Source organism: Glossina fuscipes, unplaced genomic scaffold (genome assembly GCF_014805625.2).
Source record: "Glossina fuscipes isolate IAEA_lab_2018 unplaced genomic scaffold, Yale_Gfus_2 111, whole genome shotgun sequence".
Lineage (NCBI taxonomy): Eukaryota > Metazoa > Arthropoda > Insecta > Diptera > Glossinidae > Glossina > Glossina fuscipes.
Window position 1 is genome coordinate 731,385 of NW_023998454.1, and position 21,781 is coordinate 753,165.

General features: G+C 33.8%; 1 protein-coding gene across 3 annotated transcripts in view; it reads left to right on the forward strand.

Moving 5' to 3' along the window:
- Positions 1-20,225, forward strand: part of LOC119638940 — an 89,447-nt gene extending 69,222 nt beyond the window's left edge. The window contains exons 2-9 of one of the 3 annotated variants that reach the window (XM_038036082.1): positions 2,420-2,652; positions 4,232-4,454; positions 4,796-4,934; positions 5,002-5,397; positions 9,067-10,162; positions 10,246-10,451; positions 14,222-14,310; positions 19,534-20,225. In XM_038036082.1, the coding sequence (XP_037892010.1) occupies positions 2,420-2,652; positions 4,232-4,454; positions 4,796-4,934; positions 5,002-5,397; positions 9,067-10,162; positions 10,246-10,290 (2,132 nt within the window). In that variant the 3' untranslated portion in view covers positions 10,291-10,451; positions 14,222-14,310; positions 19,534-20,225. Of the gene's footprint in view, positions 1-2,419; positions 2,653-4,231; positions 4,455-4,795; positions 4,935-5,001; positions 5,398-9,066; positions 10,452-14,221; positions 14,311-19,533 lie in introns of all 3 variants that reach the window. The other 2 variants (XM_038036080.1, XM_038036081.1) reach the window with 2 other exon arrangements.
- The last annotated feature ends 1,556 nt before the right edge of the window (positions 20,226-21,781 follow it).

A 21,781-nucleotide genomic window follows, 5' to 3' on the forward strand; every position in this document is an offset into this window, starting at 1 on the left:
TAACAAAAACACATATAAAAACTGTACCATAGAAAACCACAGGAAAAGAATAAAATTCGTACTAGTCCTTCGATGGGAAAAAAAAAACAAAATTGAGAAAACGGGACAAATTAGGCAAAGCACAAACCACAGTGAAGTGTAAACTGAACACATATCCGTGTACCCAGCCAAAAACTTGTGGTTTTTTTCTTATACTCATTGAAATATAGAAGGTTACAATTTTCCATATTAACTTCACGGTGTTCAAGTAGAAAAACGAAGAATCGGCCATGTCCACCTAAAGTTATACGTGATCAAATTTTTGTTTTTTACCTTTTTTAAGATTTTCTGTTTATTACTTATTAGGCAAGCACGACAGAATATTGAAATTTATTTTGTACGATCAGTTTATAAGTATTATTATATTTAATGTATGATAGACTAAACTACGAACCTAATGTAAGGAAAGATGATAAGGTAATCGATGTAGATAGGTTTATTTCGAATAAAAGATTCTTTCCGATTGGCAGCGCCAATCGTAAAATGGTCGAAAGTCGGAAATAAAGTAACTCGCATTACAGCTCTGACTTTCATTTTTTTTCTATTTCCGAAAAAAGGTGTTTGATTACAATCCGTGTAGGGAAGGGTTAGGCGTAAAGCGCGTGTCGAATATTGATTTGGTATCCCCCGACATCCATTATAATTTGGAATAGTGGTAAAACGCTAGAAGAAGTAAAGAAACCGCGTATAAGTAAACCGTAACGCAATGCTCGTCTTTCGATCAATCTACTAAAGTAAGTCAATGAATCAAATCTAAAAAAAAGCCGTATAGGTAAATTCGGTCTCATACACTTAAGAATGTTATATTAGCGCAAGATATCAACTGGTAGTGCCGCAGCATAAGAATTGAACTAATGTTAAATTTACCAATTTGCTCAAGTTTTGTGTACACGGAGAAACCCAATACCAATGGAAATAATTCTCGTTATCGCAGGATTAACTTCAGGCACCAAACCTTATTCAATAAAAGGTAAATTATAATGTTGTCGAAAAGTCAAAGTGCGTTGATTTCTGTATCGGCCCTTAAGGTATGGTAGTAAAATAACATAAGAAGCTTCTAGAACACACCAGCGAGTTCGACCCCTGCACAAAAAATGTTTATTCGCTACACGTTCCTCACTTGAAGATGTGCAATCCGTCTAAAAATTTGGTAATCCTAAAATAAATATGGTGGACCCCACAAGGTGGCGAATTCGTTGTTTCCTAGCAGTATAATCAGTAAGGTATCAAATAAAAGGACTTGGAGGGTAGAATGCAACAAGCTAAATGTGTTAATACTAAATTAAATATCGTCGACGTCACGATTTAAAGAAAAGCAAAACTCAAGCCATTGTGCTTTACCACGCCTTAAAATGATCGATGAAGATATTGAATTTGTTAGTGCGACACGTTAATTACACAGTTACGCGTATTCATAATATTTTAAGAGGACTATGGCCGTATGATTGTTGATCCGGCTAGATTTAAAGTAGTTACAAAACCCTTTTATAATTTAAAATCAAATTTGAATCTTGGTTTTATGTGTTATATTGTACAATATCGTGCTGAAAAGAAACTTCATAGTCATACTAAAAATAAGACATTTTCGCGCCTTTTTTATTTCAAAGAAGTTTTTACAGAATTTCAACGCACCATCTATATACGCAAATTAAATTTCTGATTTCGTTTGCTTTAAAGTTTCAACAACTCAACGAACAACCATTGTTGTGGAATGGATTTCGCGCGGTTGTTTGCAAAATCAAACGAACTGGAGATGAAACCGTCTTTAGTTATGCCAATAAACTCGTAATCATTTTTTTAGTTGATTTAAACAAATGTGTCCGTCTACTTATTTGACGTCTGACCATGCGCCCACGGATTCACTTTAAGAATCGTATTCTCGAGATGTTTTGGTCCAATTTGGTATACTGACACGCTTCTGCCCAAAAACGGATTAGTTTCGATTATATTGATAACCACTCCCCAGGAAACGCAATATTTTGAAAAATTCTTTATCCCTTATCAATGTTTCCGCGTATGTAAACATTTTCAGAAATAGGAAATCTTCACGTCGCAGTTATTTTGGTCTTTTATGACGAGATTTGCCGAAACTACTTACTTGAGATTACTTAATGATGCGCTTTAAACAGTTACGATGTTTTAATTTGTTTAAATCTAGTAAATTGAAAGACTTTGAGCTTTTTCTTAAAGTAACGCCTAAACAAAAGGTAAAATGAAGTTTTTTAATTGTGAAACAAACTGCAACCGGTTGTACCAGTGTACCCTTCTAGAGCGGATGTTAATGCATATAGAGGAAACAGCATTAGCCCTATAAGACTTTATTAAATCTTTAAGTGTTGTTGTTATCAAATTTAATGTATTTTTAAAATAAAAATTCCAGGTTATTTTCCTTTGGGCTCTGAACATTGTCTAACTTGGATTTGCTTGGATGTTTTATTTTGCACAGCGAGTATTATGCACCTATGCACGATTTCAGTGGATCGTTATTTATCGCTGCGCTATCCAATGCGTTTCGGCCGCAACAAAACACGTAGGCGTGTCACATTAAAAATAGTCTTCGTTTGGCTTCTATCCATTGCCATGAGTTTGCCGTTGAGCTTAATGTATTCAAAGGTAAGTTGAGTAGCCATATAAAAGCAAACCATGAATATTAACGATTTCTATGCATAAGTGGGTTAGACCCAAAAGTGAACATTTATGGTAACGTTATTATACGACTTGATAGCATGCTGCTATCTTTGTTAGTTTGATAGCCTCAAAAATAAAAGGAACAATGGAGGCTCTTATACATTTGTTTTTTCTTTTGGTTTGGCGTTTGATGCTATCTCTCTCTGATTTTTGACATGAAAACATTATTTTTATTTTTAATAACGGGTACGTGCGGCTTGCATTGAGGGCAAGTTCATTACTATTAAAGAGAAATATATTTCTTAACATTTCCTTGTTCGTTTTTATATATATGTATATATTTTTTTAAATTTCATTCCTAGGAAGCTCATTGAAAGCAATTGATATTTTTCTGAAAATTTCAATTATTTATCATAATTCGCAGTTTTACAAAACCTAACGAAAAAGACCCTAGTATATGCTGAACTAAATCATTTCGATTGCCTTTGAAGCCAGAAATAGATCCTTTTGGAATAGATATTTTTTGAAAATATGATGCTACCTCTCTTTGGAGTGAATGCAGAAGATAGTGAAAAAACATATCGGGAAATAATGTTTTGATTTTTTGTCATCTTTTGTGAGGACTGAAACTCATCCTACATTTTGAGTTCATATATTTCCTTTGTGCCGAGCTAAGAATAGGTTAAGATTAGTTTAAGAGTGCACGTAAACGAGTTTGGCACAACTCACTTGAAAACATTGTACTTGCCTAAGATCTAGGAGATTGGTTTGATCTTAGAATGGAGTGCAACAGCCGAGACATTCGATTTTCGATTTTCTAGGTAGCCGACAGGAAAAATGATGGTTAGCAAGTGACCGACATTTGCACACGTCCTAAGGCTCAGAGTCACAAAGTTACAAAATAATATCTGCGATGGGATATAGAATAGAATCTAAGAGACATAAGTGATAATCTAATCAAAAGGAAAAGAAAAAAGAATAAGTGATATAGCAACTACTATCATGGTCAAGGCTATAGAGATAAAAGATAAAGATACAAAGTCCAAAAACCAGCGTACGAAATTTCGTATATTTAACTTAGTAAATCGGATCATTCGTTTTGCCAAGTCGGTCCCGGAGAATATAAATTTAAATAATATTTTAAATATTCAAAAGAGATGGGAAAAACTGAATTAAGAGGGGGAAGAAATTTTAAACGGCCAAAAAAGTCCAGTTTTTGAACGTAAACATAGCACCACTTGCACATGCGAAGCCACTCGAAAATTATAAATATCCACCTATAAGCACATTAGCAAAAGAGGAACTAAGTCAACCAGTCTATAAGAAACACTTGCCTAAAATCATGTACAGATGTACTATCTTAGAGGTAAAAATCTAATTCGAAACGGTCTCGATCGACTATAACTGACACAGACAAACACAGTTCATAAATTATAAGTGTATATAGTTATAATATATTGCTTGAAGTTGAAGGGTATCAAATAAAAGGTTCGCTGTTAAATAAATAAAAATTTGTCACTTGTTTTATGCTTCTTTTCTTCAATACTCGTTTCATTGTTAACAGAATCACGCTTCCGTCCTGGTGAACGGCACCTGCCAAATACCAGACCCGGTTTACAAATTGGTCGGATCGATTGTTTGCTTTTATATACCGTTGGGTGTTATGCTACTAACATATTGCTTAACGGTAAGATTATTAGCACAGCAGCGTCAAAACTTAGGTGGCACAAATCAAGCTGCAACACCTGGCTGGGCTAGCAGTTGGTTGGGACAAGCACCAGCTATCGGTAAGTTTCAAAGATAATGTTCAATAAAAAACCTTTAAAGGTTTTTCTTTTAAAGAAAAGTAAGTACGTAGCAAACAACAATTAGCAACCAAATGAAAAATGAGTCTCTTATGCAAATTCTTGTAAAAATCTGTTTCAACTGCATATAAAAGAAACCAACATCCACACCTTCCTTTCCTTTTTTTGCATTATTATCGAACTATTGAAAAATTTATTAACTCTTTTATTACCAAGGCTGTGCGAACAATCTCAAGAATTCAATTTTTCATTAACTTACTTAAAAAAAACAAAGTTAAAGTTTTTTTATACGCATAACATTCAACATTTTTCTCCATTAAAAGAACGTCGTTGCACTTGGCGTCGTTTTCTAAAAACTGGTCAAAGTGCAACTTCATCGACTTTGCATGCACACTCGGCGAACTCGACCGATACGGAGTTATCAACGCTTGATAACCATGAGTTGTGGTTGCCAGAATCAAGGTAGATAATCTCCTTACTCAAATCGTTTGTAAAGAAACGTTTAGCTATCTCTGTTTTATGTTTACAGTGTGCCTGAACCCACACCTACCGCGATGACTGCTTTACATCAATTCGGAGCAGAAATGTTAAAATTGTCACGCGGTTTAGAATCAGTGGCTACATCTTCAACTGAATCACCTGCCAAATCGGAATTGTCAACGACACCAAATCATACAAGCTGTAACGCGACACATACCCAAAACAACCTTCATATCACTCGACAGCAACGTATTAAGGAACAGTATCCAATCTCAGAGAGTTTGAATGGCGAGCCAAAGCAAAAGCCAGCTAAGCAACAAAATGTTAACAGTGCAGAACAAGCACAAAGTCAACAGCAACAACATACACAATTTCGGAAGAATTCATGCTCTAGGCAATTATTTAACTCATCTAACAATGTAAAGGAATTTAAAGCCAGAATCCGGTAAGTAAATGCGTCGTACGTATGATGCATATAAACATACATATATAGTATATAAGCATATGACTTTGGAGAATTTTCGGGATATGTTATGCACGTTGTGCTTAGTTGAGATTTTCATTTGAAAACAATTTTTTGTCATCTTATTATACGGTAAGAGGACAGGACGAGCAGATTCGAGAATTTCGGATATAATCAGACGGACGTGTTATTATATACTGATTGCGACTGCGGAGGAAATTTTATAAAAGTAAAGTTCGCCGTGGCCCTACGACACCTACGTCAGGCACTTGGTCTTTCTGACTTTCTGTTCTTCTTAACACGCTTTCTAAAAAAAAGTATACTTACGGAAACTGCGCTGAAAGTTGTCTTATTTGGAAAAACGGATTTAGACACATCCTTAGATTTCGTAATATGAACTGATTTTTATTTAGCGTTTACTAACGCCATTATATTGTTAATTACTTAATTAATTATTTTATATTTGTGGCACTACGTCTAATATTTCTGGGAATGTTATTTACCCCATGTGTACTAAGTCTTGACTTAATAGCACATTTTCCGCGGCTTGATGCAAACCAAAACTTAATTTGCACGACTTAACAAAACTACTTAAAGAATCACATCCGTCTCTAACGACAACCGAACCCAAAAGGAATTAATACTTATGTATTTTGTGCGACTGAACGCTACAATATTCCACACGAGGCTATTGGATTCTAAACCATATGAGTCCTCATTCGAAATCAAAGAAAGCGCACTTCGAATGTCCATGCCATTCAATACTGTCGCTCTCCAATTAGCTGATTGACTCGAAACTACACCTTCGTCTGGGACTAAAACGAGTACAGACTTTGACTCTGACAAACATATACTTCAACCAAAGTAGACGAAACCATTTCATTTCAGTTCAAAGCAATTAAGAAAACTATTTACCGGGAAAGGCCGAACATTAGTTACCTTACAATACTAATTCATTCTTTCCTATTCATACCAATACATCAAAATTTACGCAGCATTTTTACGTAAACGCCTATTATTCATGGAAGCCGACATAGTGGAGGATATTAGAAACTTTAACTAACATGGCGCAAATTTAGAAAAACAAATTTACTGGTCAAAGATTATATTTCAATTGCTTCCGTCACAAAAAAGTACATATAAGGCTTTGTCGCCATAGAAAGTCTTATTTTGTGTGAATTACTATTTATGGTGAGGTCTGAAAAATGGATTTACATGATCATTATTTTTATGCTGCATTGCTACTACGGATAAATTTCCACCATAAAATATTAAAAATTAGGCCTTTTTGGCACATAAGCGTTTAATATTTTGTGAGTATACTCATATGCGATAAGGTCCAAAAAATAAGCACACTTAATCCAAAGTTCATACAGTTGAGTTTTGTTGCAAACTACTCCTATGAAACAATTTTCGTAACAAAATATCAAATATTAGATGCTTCTGCTATAGAGGATCTTTTGTCATTGGGACCCAAAACATAGATTTACGTAATCTAAAGATGGTAAGCTTACTTTTTATGTGTAATTAATATATAATAGAAATATTGAAAACTAGGTCTGTTTCTCATATTAAGATTTAGTTTGCCTAGTAATGGTGATATGGCAGAAGCTTCAAAACATTGCCTCATCCGACCCGAAGCTTGACCATAAAAGTTAAATGGTCTCCATATAAATCACATTTTTAATATTTTATGATAAAAATTGGTCCATAGCAGCAACTGATCAAAAAAAAACTTAACGGTAAGGAATTTGAATCAGATTTTAAACCCTAACACGAAAGACAAACCTTTATAGGAAGAAAAGTCTAATTTCTAGTCTTATATGGCGGAATATGAAAAACAATACAATATTTAGTTAGTAAATTTAGTTTGCAAAATTTGGATGGCGTCGTGTGATGTTTCAGGCATTCTCCAATATGCAGGCTTTTATGAAAATTATGCCTTTGCATGAAAAGAATATGCCATTTTTAATATGATTTACCTACTAGGCGAAGTGTTGTAGGGTATTTAATGATCGTCGTTGCCCGAGTACATTGCTCTTGTTTGTAATATTACATTAATATCATTAAAATTACTAGATGTAACATTTTATCATTTACGTAAATCTCCAAAGCTGAAGTGAAGAAAATGTTATATAATAATAATGCGAATAATAAATAAAAAAAGGAATGAGAGAATTAAGCGAATTAAAAAAATGACAGTAAGTGAATGGAAGAATCGGGAGAGAATCTGTGTTATTCGAATTTCCGAAACTGTAGATGCATTCTTCGCAACGCACGCAACAATAGAAGGACATAATTGGTATATCCTCAGCCTGCGATAAGTGCTCCAAATAGATCACAATAACTGCAACTAATTAATAGCAAGTATTTTCAAAAAAGTAACTTTGCATTATTGTCAAAGTAAATCCATAAATCCCGTCCGTCACGTTATTATAAATGGCAGTATTGAGCTTTATTGTATATTTTTTAATGCGAAAAACCTATCAACACAAAGATGAAAGTCCTTCATTTCTTGTTAATTTATTCTTCCAGCTCTCCTTGTTTCTCATTGCCCTATGACTTTTAATACAATTCAATTTTATAGGAAACGGACGTTTGCTCAATGTTCTGTTTTTTTTGTAGTTAAACAAGCAATAAAATAAAGGTTGTGAACAACATTCATAGCCAAACAATGTAGTCTTTGGCATTTTTTGTTTTTGTCCTTTGCGAAAGGAAGAACGCAAGAGAACGGGAGGAAAATAAAAAGAAAACATAGTCACTTTTTAAATTCTTTTGAATATGAATGAATAGCTTCGTAAAATAAAGCTTTGAAATCTTCATGAAATTGAACAACACTCTCTGTTCTCTTATATAAACCAAACGGCGACAATATCAAAGAACAGAGAGGATGAAATTATTTTAATAAATAATAAGAGACCACATTACGGACATATATATACGCTTCGTGCACGAGGATGGAGGAAGTTTCGAAGAATGCGTTTTTCCAACAGTTGAAGACCGTCTATTACGTTAATAAGTGCGCACGTATGGATATGAAGATTATGTTGTTTGCGTGGTCAGTCGCATTGTTTACAATTTTACTTTTGCGGTTTGCAACAGATGCACTTGTGGTTATTCTGTGATCTATTGTATTAGACACTTCACTGTTCAACAAATTGAATATATTTTTTAAAAATTTCTACCTGATTTTTTATATATTACTGTCAATTTAATTCTTTTTCTTTCGTCATGCAAAAAAACCGTGTCCACTTCGCAGCTGCCATCGGATATTCACTGTGGAGCCGTCAGTCCGCGTTTCAATACATTTTGCTGCCCGTCGGCGTCAACTTCCACACATCTAGCTTTGTGCGTTTGACACTCGACATTCATCCACCTGCGCAATCATTTCATTCGTCCATATTTAGCATATTTTTGTGTCTTCCGAAATATAAAACCATAACACTTTGAAAACTCATCTGTGCGCAGAAAACGATGCACGTTTATAAATGCGAATATTTATAAAAATTCTTTCAACATTTTACGTAACGATCTATTTGCAGCAGATATTCTGTCGTTACAAAAAAAAAAAATAAAAAGAAATGCCAAGCATAAAACCGTTTCAATGTGTTGATATACCTCCCTTAAATATAATTTTCTTTCACATTCTAGTTCTCCTTCACCACGATTTTCGAAGGTGCACAACAAAAGGCGGAGAACTTCCGAAACAGTTCATACCCACCATTTAGTAAAAGGTCGCACATCGTCACCTATGCCAAGTCGTAAAAGGTATCACAGCTTGCCCAAAAACACTTTGTTCGTCATGAGGGAACGAAGACCATCAGTCTGTTCTTTGCCTAGTAAATCGTCCGACGACGAAGAAATGCCTCAAGACACCAATATAAATAAGACAAGCCATTCCGATTCTGAAATGGATATACCACATATTTATTGCATTAATGCTAATGGCAACAGCGAATATCTACCTTTGCCCACCGTATGCACCTGTCCGTACTTCGGTAACCGCCCTTTAGTGACTTGCAGAAAACCGGCAGAGATCAAAATCATACCCACCAACTTTATTATAACCTCCACAGCCACGGTAACCACCGCCACGACCAATGTCAATACTTTTTCCTTAAATGCTTATACGAAAGCCGCTTTAAGTAAGAAACCGTCGAGCAATTCTTTAACTGTAGATGCAAGTGTTGATGGAGATCACTATTTGGCAGCCACGCAGACACCTAAACGCAAATTAAGCATTTCGAAAACCGCCTCAATAGTCACTTGGGATACGGATAGTTGTTATAGAAGACGAGGCTCTAGTTTTGGGGGAACACGGACGTCACTGCTGTTGGCGCCCACCAAAACTTCTTTACTGTCGAGTACGTCTGCTCCTTTACATCGTTCAGCAACTTTACGTAACCAGATTATTAACCATAATGACTTGTCAACCGCTGGTAGTGTGAAATCGAAAGGAAAATCGTTGCAGTCTCCTCCTTGTCTTTTGCAGCGAAATCAGACTGTACGGTCGCAACATTCCCGAAATTCCAGTGTAATCTCACGAAATTCATCTCGTCACGGACGTATTATACGTCTAGAGCAAAAGGCCACTAAAGTATTGGGAGTAGTATTTTTTACATTTGTCATACTTTGGTCCCCATTCTTCGTTTTGAACCTCTTGCCTACGGTATGCAAAGACTGTGAACAAAATATTGATCATTGGGTATTCGATGTTGTCACATGGCTTGGTTATGCCAGTTCTATGGTGAATCCCATATTTTATACAATATTCAATAAAGTTTTTCGGCAGGCCTTTAAAAAGGTGCTCTTATGTCGTTATTCCAACAGTACATCCGGTTGGCGTCCTCACAGGTAGCGCGTACCAGTAATTAGATGTAATATGGAATATGAACCAAATGAGAAAACGGATTGCAGCTTAACCGAGAAAATGACAAACGGCAAATGTCAGCGTTCCAGCTCCATGGGAAAGACATTCCACTGGCGGAGCACGTTACTTGGCACCCAAAGTCGGAGCAGATGAGGGATGAAAATCGGTAAATTTTTCAGTTAATTCTTTTGCTTTTTTAAATTCTAAAATTCTATTAATTGGTGATAATTTCTATAAATTCGATAACGAAATGCAATCCCTCTGTTGAAAAAATCAATATTTTATGCTTCCGGTTTTTTGCCAAACTACAGCAACACCCATATTTTTATCCACGTTTGCTCATGGAAGGTAGAGGTCACAATTGCGGAAAAAACAAAAATCTAAGTACGCATAGCAGAGCAAATAAAAAGCTGCATACGTCTTAGAGCGTATCTTTGATACCCTTTTCATCAAGCCCATACATTATAATTACATTTCGAAACGTGGACGATTGTCGAAACTTTCAACGAATTTACAAAACATTTGTAATAGGCTTTAGGTTAATGATAAATTGTAGCCTGATTTCTCCGAGCAAAACTTAAAATAACCTACATATAGTTTGAAAGGCTATTAATAGATAGTGCGCGCCGTACTAGTTTCATTTTGTCACAGGGCATGATTTGTCCACAGTAGCTAAACAAGCTTTCGCTTTATCAACCTCATTTACGACATAGTGTAAAACTATTTTCTTTTCAAATATTGATTAATTTACATAAAGAAATGTTTTTTTATAATAATTTGTAAAAAAAATTCTCGAAAAGTTATATTTTAACTGTATTTTGACTTAAATCCCTCCTAGACTTCGTTTAACACAATTCTGTTAACGGCTTAACAAGGCGCTGTAAAATATTTTTGGTTTGGGTGTTTGCTAGTTATATTTAAATATAACTTCACACCCTTTGTAGCCTTATCATCCAATGTTTTGTAAGTTTCCGGCGTGTCTGTCCGTGGACTCTCCTTTCACTTGCATTGGGGATGGTTCTCCCTCATGTTTATACACAGATCAAGGTCAATATTTCAAGTTGTAAATTACAGTTGTTTGCTGAATGCGCGCGTGGTTGCGGGTGGATTACAATCATTCTGATAACTTCAGAATGCATTTTTTTGTCTTTAACTTTTCGACCGCGTGCTTTCTAACAGTAGACATCTCTTACTGGATTTCTGGCACATATTTGTGAATGTTACAAGCAAAATGGCAAATCTGGCATATTCTCTTCTTTCTTAGATTTGTTTAAAAATTGAAAAAACAAATTTTGTCTGGGTTTGAGTTTCAAATGTAGTTTTCTTTTTTATTTACATTTAGCTAGTTTACCTATATTGAAAATATATTCAATAAATCTCGATGTCTGTGAACAACTGCGCAAACAAAATACCATCATCACAGGAATTTACCGATTATTATGTATGTGTGATTGAAAGGTAGTGTATAACCTGCAGATTACATTCGGCACTGATTAGAATAAAATGGACGCGCATAAAATGAAGCAAAGGACATAAATAATGCAAAGAAATGAAATTTGAGTAAAATTTTATATTATTTGCAGTATTTTTTATTTTAATGCAAGAAATTCTTCTTGAAAATAAATTCACCAAATAAGTCTTATGGATGGTATTTTTTTATTTAGAGACATCATTGCAAACTGCCTTGTACATAGTTAACATTTGAAAAGCTTTCTATATTTTTTAATTATCAGTCAGATAGTAATCGTTAGAAATAATAAAATAGTGCTAACATATAAGGCTTGAGCTCAGTCAAAACAGTTTGAGATATACTTTCTCCTACGCTTATTGTGTCATGCAATATATATACATACATAAGCTGGAAAATCTGTCAGAAAAGAACGGGAGAAGTTTAAATGAGGACCAATGATGAATGTGCCTCATTTTTAAGCTTCGAAACAAAAACGCCGCCACTCTTTCTCTTTATTACTCCAACAAAAAACCGCAAAGTGAATCAATCCCTATTCATCAGGGGACCTTTGTTGATTAACTACCCAGCTCCGAACTAACTGCATGAAAAAATTCCTGCAAAAGCATAAACCATGGAAAAAGAAAAGAATTATTCATCCGGACAATATGGACGGATAGCTAACTGAAGGAACTTAAAATGCAAAACGTAGAAATATTAATGCTTTCCATTATATCTGCATTATACATGCTGGAATATGACTTCTACCTGTTTACACAACTTCAAAGATTTTATCGTGTCTTCCGCCAAATCATGGAATCCCTTCAATAATTATTTACTTAATATAAAATATTAGCTAGTATACAGGCAATATCAAGTAACCTTATAACGAGGTAAAATTAGATGAGTTATACAAAGTCAGATTACATTGTAACAATGGAGCAACAAAGGAGCAACCATAAAAATGCCTATAAAACAATAATGTTATATTCATGGCAATATTCAATTTCCTGTTCAACATGGCTTTCAATTCAATAATTTATTGAAAATAATTTTAATGACAATTATATAATATAGTATTCAATCTCATATGTAACTTAATACCAAAGTTAGGCTAAACAGTTTAGTTAAAGGCCATTCTACTATGACAGCCGATTAACAAACAAAGGAAATGATGATAAACTTATTAATAAAACAATAAAATGTTTACATGTAACGTATAAAAAACTCAACTGTGTTGGTTGGTATCGAAAATTGGCCTTAAGGCAAATTAAATTGTATTAAGTGGCATTTTTACCTGCGTACATTAAGCCACAACGATTTTACATAATCACTTCGATCATCTATCTATTGAAAATAAGTAATAATAATTATGAAATTGTTTACATAAAACGCGAAAGGGGCAAAAAAGTTCACAATTGCTCCCACTTTGGGACAACTGAAGGGAGGAATTCCCTGAAATTCGTGACGAAATATAAAATTTAGCTGCTTAAGCAAAAGAGGTCACTAAATCTCGTCTTGAGGAAGTTTCAACAGTTAGCCAAGGATCAATCTTCTACGTTCGATCAATTGAAATTGATCAAAACTAATCGATATTCATGATGTTCTGTTAATGTCCTGTTAGTATATCATGGCAATCCCCTCAAAGCAAACAGGAGAAATTGTTTGTGAATTGATTCAATCATATCAATATAATAATTTTAATTGAGAGACCAAACGGGAGAGGCCTATTCAACAAACCAAAGGCGAAGATCTTTCCTTATATAAGGGTCGTTAAACTCTTTCGACCATCTTTCCATAAAACCCAAACCTTATGCGGCCTTATACACCACTGGCTTGACAGGTAAATTAAGTTTACCGGCAAAAACTACACCAAGATCATTACACGACGCAACCGATCAAATTGTAAGTGAAAGGGATAGAGCGCCCTCTTCTAAAAGACGAAGATGTGCATTTTTTATATTCAATGCTATTCCATTTGCCTTTACCCCTTTCAGCCAATGGAAGTAAATCATATTCAAAGCGCCGAAATCTTTTGTATTTTGTTGTAAGAATAATAAAAAGCTTCAGGTCGTTTGCATGCATTAATACACCCCAGGATAGAAAGAAAAGCGGGCACCCAGAGGTACTCCGAATTTCACCAATATGTGCTCAAGAAGATGTAATTTACATATAACTCACTGTGAACGATCCATAAAATAAAAACCGCACCATTGTACATGACCGAGATTGAAACCAACTTAACTTAAACTTAGCTTAATAAAGTCTGTACAAACCACACCCATCCGAATCAAAGATATGACATGTGAATTTCAAAATATTTTTGCCATTCACAAAAGGATGCCGTGAATGCGAAAAATATATTAATCTTAAGGGAGATTATCCTGAATAATAAAACTAATTCCTCTCATTTACAAGCTTACAATATATTAGCTGATATAGTTCTTCTCACTTACATTTAAATTTATTGTAATTCTGTTTATTACAAGCATTGGACAATATATCAATTGTAATCAATCATCAGCCGGATTGAAAGAAGCCCTCCTAAGCAACTAATTCACTCTCGGAAAAATTTATGGTAGGTATGATTCGCACTACACCTAGAGCTACGCTGAACACTGTTTGAAATACTATTTAACTAATTTAAAGCGTTCTGAATTATTCCGGATTAACAAAGTTAAGTGAGGTGTAAGTGAATTGACGAAAAATTACTGCAGAAGCACATTCTTAAAATAAAACTGTAATAGCACTAGCATTGTTAAATTTATGCGTGCAAGTGAACGCTATTCAAATCCGTTATGATTGGTTTTACACGTAAAAATATATTTTTATTTATGTTTTCTATATTTAGACAGTTATTTAAATATTTAATTAATAGTTTTATTGGATGATTTCTCGTTTTAAGTTTTTTTTCCACACAATGAATTTATATATAAAAACGACATAACTCTGCTTTAAGAATAGCTGAATAATATTTCGATTAGTGACAGGCGTTGTCATAACCTATTTTATCGTTTGCATCATGTTTTGAAACATGTATTTAATCAAAATATGTATATATATATTCACAGTACCGGCACTATACATAGTAACTCATCAAATCATTTTATCTTACTCTTTGTTGATTACAGTAGACAAAATGTATACAGAAAATATTATCCAAATTGGGTCGTTCTTCTACGTGCTTATACACTGGCAAATTGCAAAACACATCCCATAGAAATATAAACATAATAAAAATGTTGCGGGGAGAATTTTTCTGAGCTTTTGTTTATTTTCACAGAAAGAGCCTTTGTTTTGTAAACATTATTATGCGGGATATTTATGGTCGGGGATATTTATGAAAAACAAATCGAAGAACAATTATTGCGTATGTTATAGAGTTGCAGTTTTAAATTTCAGTCATATGTAGGGAAATTGCTAAGCTAGTCGCTTCATGGAATTAATGTTAAAACTATTTTATTGCCTGTAATGTTTTTCTTTTCGCTTTTATCCAACGCAGAGAGCAAGTCGATTTAGCTAAGTCTATAAATCTGCCTATTTTTTGAAACAGAGAGTTCCCTCACAAAATATTGTCTAGAGCGTGGAATTTTGTAAAAATTCTATAAAACGTCAGGCAAAGAAACGCGACCTTGCAAGTCCATATCTCAAGTGCGATAAAAGTTCTCAATACAGGCGAGCATATGACCTAAGTTATTCCGCATCCTTTAAATCTATAATTTGTAACTTATTTAGAAAATATATAGACATTACATAAATAAAATAATTTGATTTCTTACTTTTGCAGAGGTGAGGTAGATATCTGAACACAAAGTTTGGCTTATTATTTACAATACGCAGTTTATTTGTGATAAACAATAATCGCCTTCCACCTAGGTAAAAAACGTACAGTGATCATATAGTATAGTTAACATTTGTGTCTCTAACAATGTCTCTAAACTGGCCTGTTTTCCAACTTATGTTAGAAGAGCGATCGCAATCGCACAAAACTTCGAAATGTAAACCCTAACGCAGTCGGTGTAGCTGTCTTTCATAAATGGAGAAACAAAATTAATCTAATAGTCCGTCGCATGAACTCACTTCTAATAAAAAAGTCGATGGTCATCTTCCATCCAAAAATTTTTTGGAAAAGTTTACAAAAATCAGCAAAACAATCACATAGATAACTCTAATGCTAATTCTTCCTTGCATATGAATAATGATTAATTAAGCATTTAACACAATGCTTACGTGCAGTTGAGCGCCACGCAACGCACAAAGCATAATGAAAATCAGTTGGACACGTAGCTTGTCTGCGTTTGTATACATAAATGTTAATGAAGTGCAAAACTAATAAAGGGAAAAAAATTGTTTCCTGTATAGATTAGTAGATAACAATATATTTTAACTTAATTTTGTGGTTTTTCTTTTAGGAAAAATATAAGTGACCATTCTGATATCGTTTTGAAATATCTACCCGATAAATGACTGTTTCGGTTGTCAACGCAGGCAACAATGCAGGCAGAAATAGTTAAAAATTTTTCAAAAATTTCGTTCGCCGACAACGCAAAGTAAGACGTATATTTTGGTATGCGCGCAATCAATTTTATTTTGACGATTCGTAGTCCCCACACAAGACACAACGCAAGCATTCTATTTTCCGCTTCATAATGACAGAATGACGTCAATCAATTTAGGGTCTTCACCAGATGATGTTAAAGTATTGTAATGTAAAACGACCTCTTGCGGTTTTACATTTTTATTTAATTCGTTTTGAGGCTGAGAGAGCTTACACGATGATGCGTTATTCCAATTTTCGTAGTTAAAATATTTTAAGCGATGATTGTTGATTGATTGGTGAAATAAGGAATGAAGAAGAAACATAGAGGTAGCCTTCACGGATGTGGATACATTAGGCAAAAAGATTGCTTAAATGTTTTGATTTGACAACCTAACCTGAAATTAAAAGTAACCTGCATTTGTTGCCTGTTTTTCGCATCTAATAATATGATATCGAGTATAATCAATAATATAACGGTAATAAAATAAATACAACTTAGAATGATAACCTTTAAATTTCAAATAAATTATTTGAAATTTCTTTTTCTACATTTTTCGTTTTCTTTCATTTGCTTGTTTACATACAAGAACACACTATATGCTAATACCCATAAATTTTCGCGAAAAAGTTGATATCTAATACCGGAAATAGGTAAAGTAAATCTTTGTGTCAGCGTAATAGATTCGTATCACAGATTTGTGGTTTTTAGGACAGCATAGGTTTTATTTACAATTCTTGGCAAAGTCTATTCACAGAAATTCTATTACAGGGACTTCTATTTACAATGTTTTGATGCTCCTTCGGATGTTACAATTCTACCTCGTTGACTGGACTGACTTTCCCTTTTGCAATTACTGCTTACATATTATAAGCGAGTTACCGATGACAAATTTTATTGTAATACTTTTATTCTAACCTCTTTTTATCGATGAAATATTGTGAATTGTGGTAAATCATTCCGTCAGCTCCGTCGGCCGGGAAAGTACATAAATGCGTACTTACTATATTTAGAATTTTAGAAAATCTGTTAGTTTTCATGCGGACTGATTGTATCAAATTTAGGATTTTCGCAATTATGAGAAGTACAATGCAATGAATTATGACACGATTGACGTCAAATTTCTAAAGCTGGTTTCTTTAAATGTGCTTTTATTATTATACATATTCGATTATTAATTCATGTACTGAGTTAAATAAATACAACTTGCGCAAATCCCGATTTTCAAGGACTGCTGTTCAACCCTCCAGTATACGCCTTCGTTTTGGAGAGTACCTCTTCATTGCATCTCTTTCCTGTGCTTTTGAGTATTTCTTGCAATTTCATTATGTAAACGCAGTAATGCAATGTCACATGCAGTATTGATCCTTTGTACCATTTCAAGATAGGCGATCAACATTGTATGAGGCGTATCCCAAAATAAGGATATCATAATCTTCCCAGCCGACTGTTGCGATTTTGGTCTCTTTGGGCCCCTTCCTTGTTGTCCACTCTGTTGCTTGCCGATTTGATAGTGGAGTACAGATAACTCCATTTTTATATCGTTGGTTATATATCGGATGAAAAAACCCTTCTCCGCAAATAAAATGCATGTTTAATGCATGTTTGTTTGTACCACATACTCCAGTACTTTTTTATATCCACTGTAGAAGACGCATTTGCGCATTTGCGAAATATTTGGAACATTGAAAACTCCATGCATTAAACGTTTTTTCCACCCACGTGAATGTAGGATAGATAAACTTTTTGTATGTCTTCTGTTGCTCTATCTTTTGTAATTACGATCTTAGTAATCTTAAAAAAAGTCCAGCTAAAAGCAGAAAATCATTCTCATTAACTAAGTTTGTCACATGTCTGGATATCCTTATCGCTGCATCTGTTATTGTTTATTAGCAGCGAGCAAAAAATCAGTTTACGCCGTAGTGTATGGCGATTTGTCTCCATTTCAGAATATCATCACTCCATTCTCAAGCTCTCGGCTGGGTGTGGCTAACAAAAGGATATACCCCCTTCCTTCGTCGGCGAGAACGGTTCTTCTTTGTAGAACGAATCATAGTTACTTGTCGAATAACAAATAAGTTTATTGTTTTACTAAAAGTGTTTTTAAGCGAAATATTTCTGCGACCTCGATAAACATTTGCAGAAAATTTTAAAACAATTAATTCGCTGGGCAGTAATTTATTGAGTAAAGCTTGTTTAGATTTCCTTCCAAGAAGTTTTTAGTTTTCATCTGTTATGAGTGCATTTGCTGGCGAATGGAGGTCATATCAATGTTTAATGTGTTAATAACTGAGATAACTGAGAGTGAAACCGCTTTTGAAACTAGCTACTAAGTAGCTAGAAGGATGAACAGCTAACACAGTTAGGAAATCACCACAATCGATAATGTATAAACTTTATAAGCTGTTGTTAATTCCCTCTGAGTGTTACAAATATATAGTGCAAATTAGTATACCCACTTACGTGTATACAGAGGATTATAAAGATTCTAATGAAAACTTTTGCTTACACTTTTATAGTGACTGAAGTGATTTTATGGCTTCTCGTAAATCACAGCAAAACTGACTATAGTTTGAAAGTAATTTTCAGAACATTTTACGTTATGGGGTATAGCAGTTTTTTCTTCCGGTTTGTAGTGTCTAATAATCAACTTAAAGGAATAATGAAGTGTTCGCATTGTATTATGCGCACAATTTTGTGTCTACCGTTGGCGATTACCAAAATTTATTATTAAAGGTTTAAAGCTGGTCCTTATAATTTGTAACCTAAATCTAGTGAAAGAATGCAGGTCACCCGCCCTCGTAAACAAACTATAACTTTCCATAAATAGTTTTTATCTCGATTTCGCGACATACATTAAGGCGGATTATTGGAAAATTCAGGATGAAAGCGAATGTGACCTCAAAGATGATCTCAAGCATGATCTTATTAGAAACGTGATTCTAATAGAAAAATAACTGCATCTTACTAGCCGTAGAATGTTTGATCTACTACCTGATGCATATCTTCGGAGCTCGCTAAGAGATCAACGACGAGTGAAAACGATTTGCTTCCATCTCCGTTTTAGTTCTTTATTTTTTCATTATATTCTAAAGTATTCATCCAATGAGAGAGTCATTTTAGTTGAATAAATGTTTTAGTTTTTTTTTTTTTTATTTAAATACCTATAAAGTTTTTCTTGTACTACATTAAAGCAAATGCAATTTGCACGCAAAAAATTGAATAACAACCAAGTTAATTTATTTCTCTTTGCTTTCTTACAGGCGACGGCTTACTTCTGGCAAAATTTAAGTGAAAAAATAACATAAAACAAAAATTATCCAATAGCTGTATAAATGTGTACATAAGTGTTTCTTTATAATAAGACTTTAAAAAAAAATGATAACATTTTTTAATTACTTACCACATACCATAAACATCTTTGTACATACGTGTACATTAGTCAAATAGTAAGAGGGGAAAGTCTACGAACATAAAACGCTTTAAAACTAATAAAAAATTTTTAAGGAAAAATCTCTGCTAGAGAGAACCGCTTAGCTGACGTGTGAACGTGTGATATGTGGATGCTTACAGGAAAATAAACCATATAAACTATATAGCATTAAGTTACACGATATATAATTTATATAATATATTGTCATGTTGCCCGTATAGCCGGTCACCAAGTGATGATGCATTGGTAAACGAAAAAAATTGAGATAATTTAGATCATGATTTTTGTTTTCCATCAACGTTTATTGTCCAAATATTGACCGCAAAAACGCTTTCATGAGGTCAAATCAAATAAGAATGGCATAACTTTCAATAAGTCAGTGGAAAGCTTACTTTTAAAGGAAAGATTGCCTGGTTTTTGATAGAAAATTTAACATTATCTTCTAAGTATTCGACAATCAAGCGAAAGGAGAATAAATATTTCCAATATTTACATTCTAACAAGTGGTCGCTCATTTATTTCACCTCTAAATTAACAAAATTCAAAGTTCGCTCATTTACTTCCCCTCTAAATTTACAAAATTAAAAGTTCGCTCATTTATTTTCCCTCTAAATATATAATATATTGTGTACGCTTTTCTCCTATAGTCCGTCAAAAACCAATAGAAAAAGAAAAAACTAAAACATAAATAATTATCATTTCACTACAAGCATATAAACAATAGAAGGGAGTGTTGAATATTTATAATTATATGAATGAAATTCTTTTATTTAATCGGGCTGCACTTTACAGACATTTGTAGAAACTAAAACTTATCTCTACCTAACCTTTGTCTTTTACACCATTCTTTCTTAAATTGTCGGCAGGCTAATGAGTTTCAGTTCAGTTTAGTTAGTTTGGATGTTTACGTGGTAGTATTATCAAGTCTGAAATACTTACGATATGCTGAATGTACGGCCTATATAGAAGACACATCATATCTTCGATCTATCGGACAATCACAGGCGCATTGCACCTGCCCGCGCCAAATGTATTTTATTTGTACCTAAATTGCTTTAACAAATGTTTCCTCTTGTAGAAATATCAGCGAATATATGAATAATCACTTCACGTTAAGCAATAATAAATAAATAAATAGCTCATGTAGTTTCCAAAACATATGGTTATGCGCTACAGAAATTTAGGTTCGAATTTTGAGTTCGACGGGTGGTTAAAGTCCAGATGCATGAAGAGATAAAAATGATGCAGCGCATATAAGCTTAACATATTGAGATAAACAAAATCTTAAAGGTGAGGCTTTCATTAGAAAGATTTTGGTAAAGATGAAGAGCCAAAGCTGCCGACTTCATAAAGGAAAAAGACCCACATCTCATAAAACACTAGATAACGGCAGAATGGATAAGATCAAAAATATCTGGGGGATGAACCACCATTGTTAAGCATTTCTTGACTTACAGAGATATACTATGTATTCAATATTTTGAATTGGATGCTATGAATGAAAAATACTAAAGTGAGATTTCCCCTGTTGAAAAAGCTTCCTTAAAATATAGCAAAAACAAACCTTAAAAATCTTAACAAACAAAAAAAAAGTTTTACATCTAGCTTTAACCAAATCTTTTAATTCTCATTACTTGTTTATGCCATGTAATATGAGGGATGTACGAGGTTTGTAACGATTATACAAATGTTATCGATTGTATGGTTGGTTGACGTGATCTCGCAATTGCTTAATTGGTTAACGTAAAATTTATCCTTACTTCTTCCTTTTCCTGCACAAAACGCATGGAAACATATTTTCAATAAATTTGGCTCAACGCACACATCAGCTTCAACATACAACGAAGTGCAAATCATATGACTAAAAATGGATAAGAAAAGTTTATAATTGAGATAATTGAAAAAAAGTTATACTCGCTTAAGGACGATCTTTAAGTAGGAGAATGCTTATAACTACTCGACATTTAATTGAAAATTTGGTCTGCGTGCTTGAGTTGAGAAGCTGGTTATAACCTATGGTATCAATTTTCTCAGACGGGAAAGTCAAAACATAGGAATTGTAAAAGGTAATATTTACT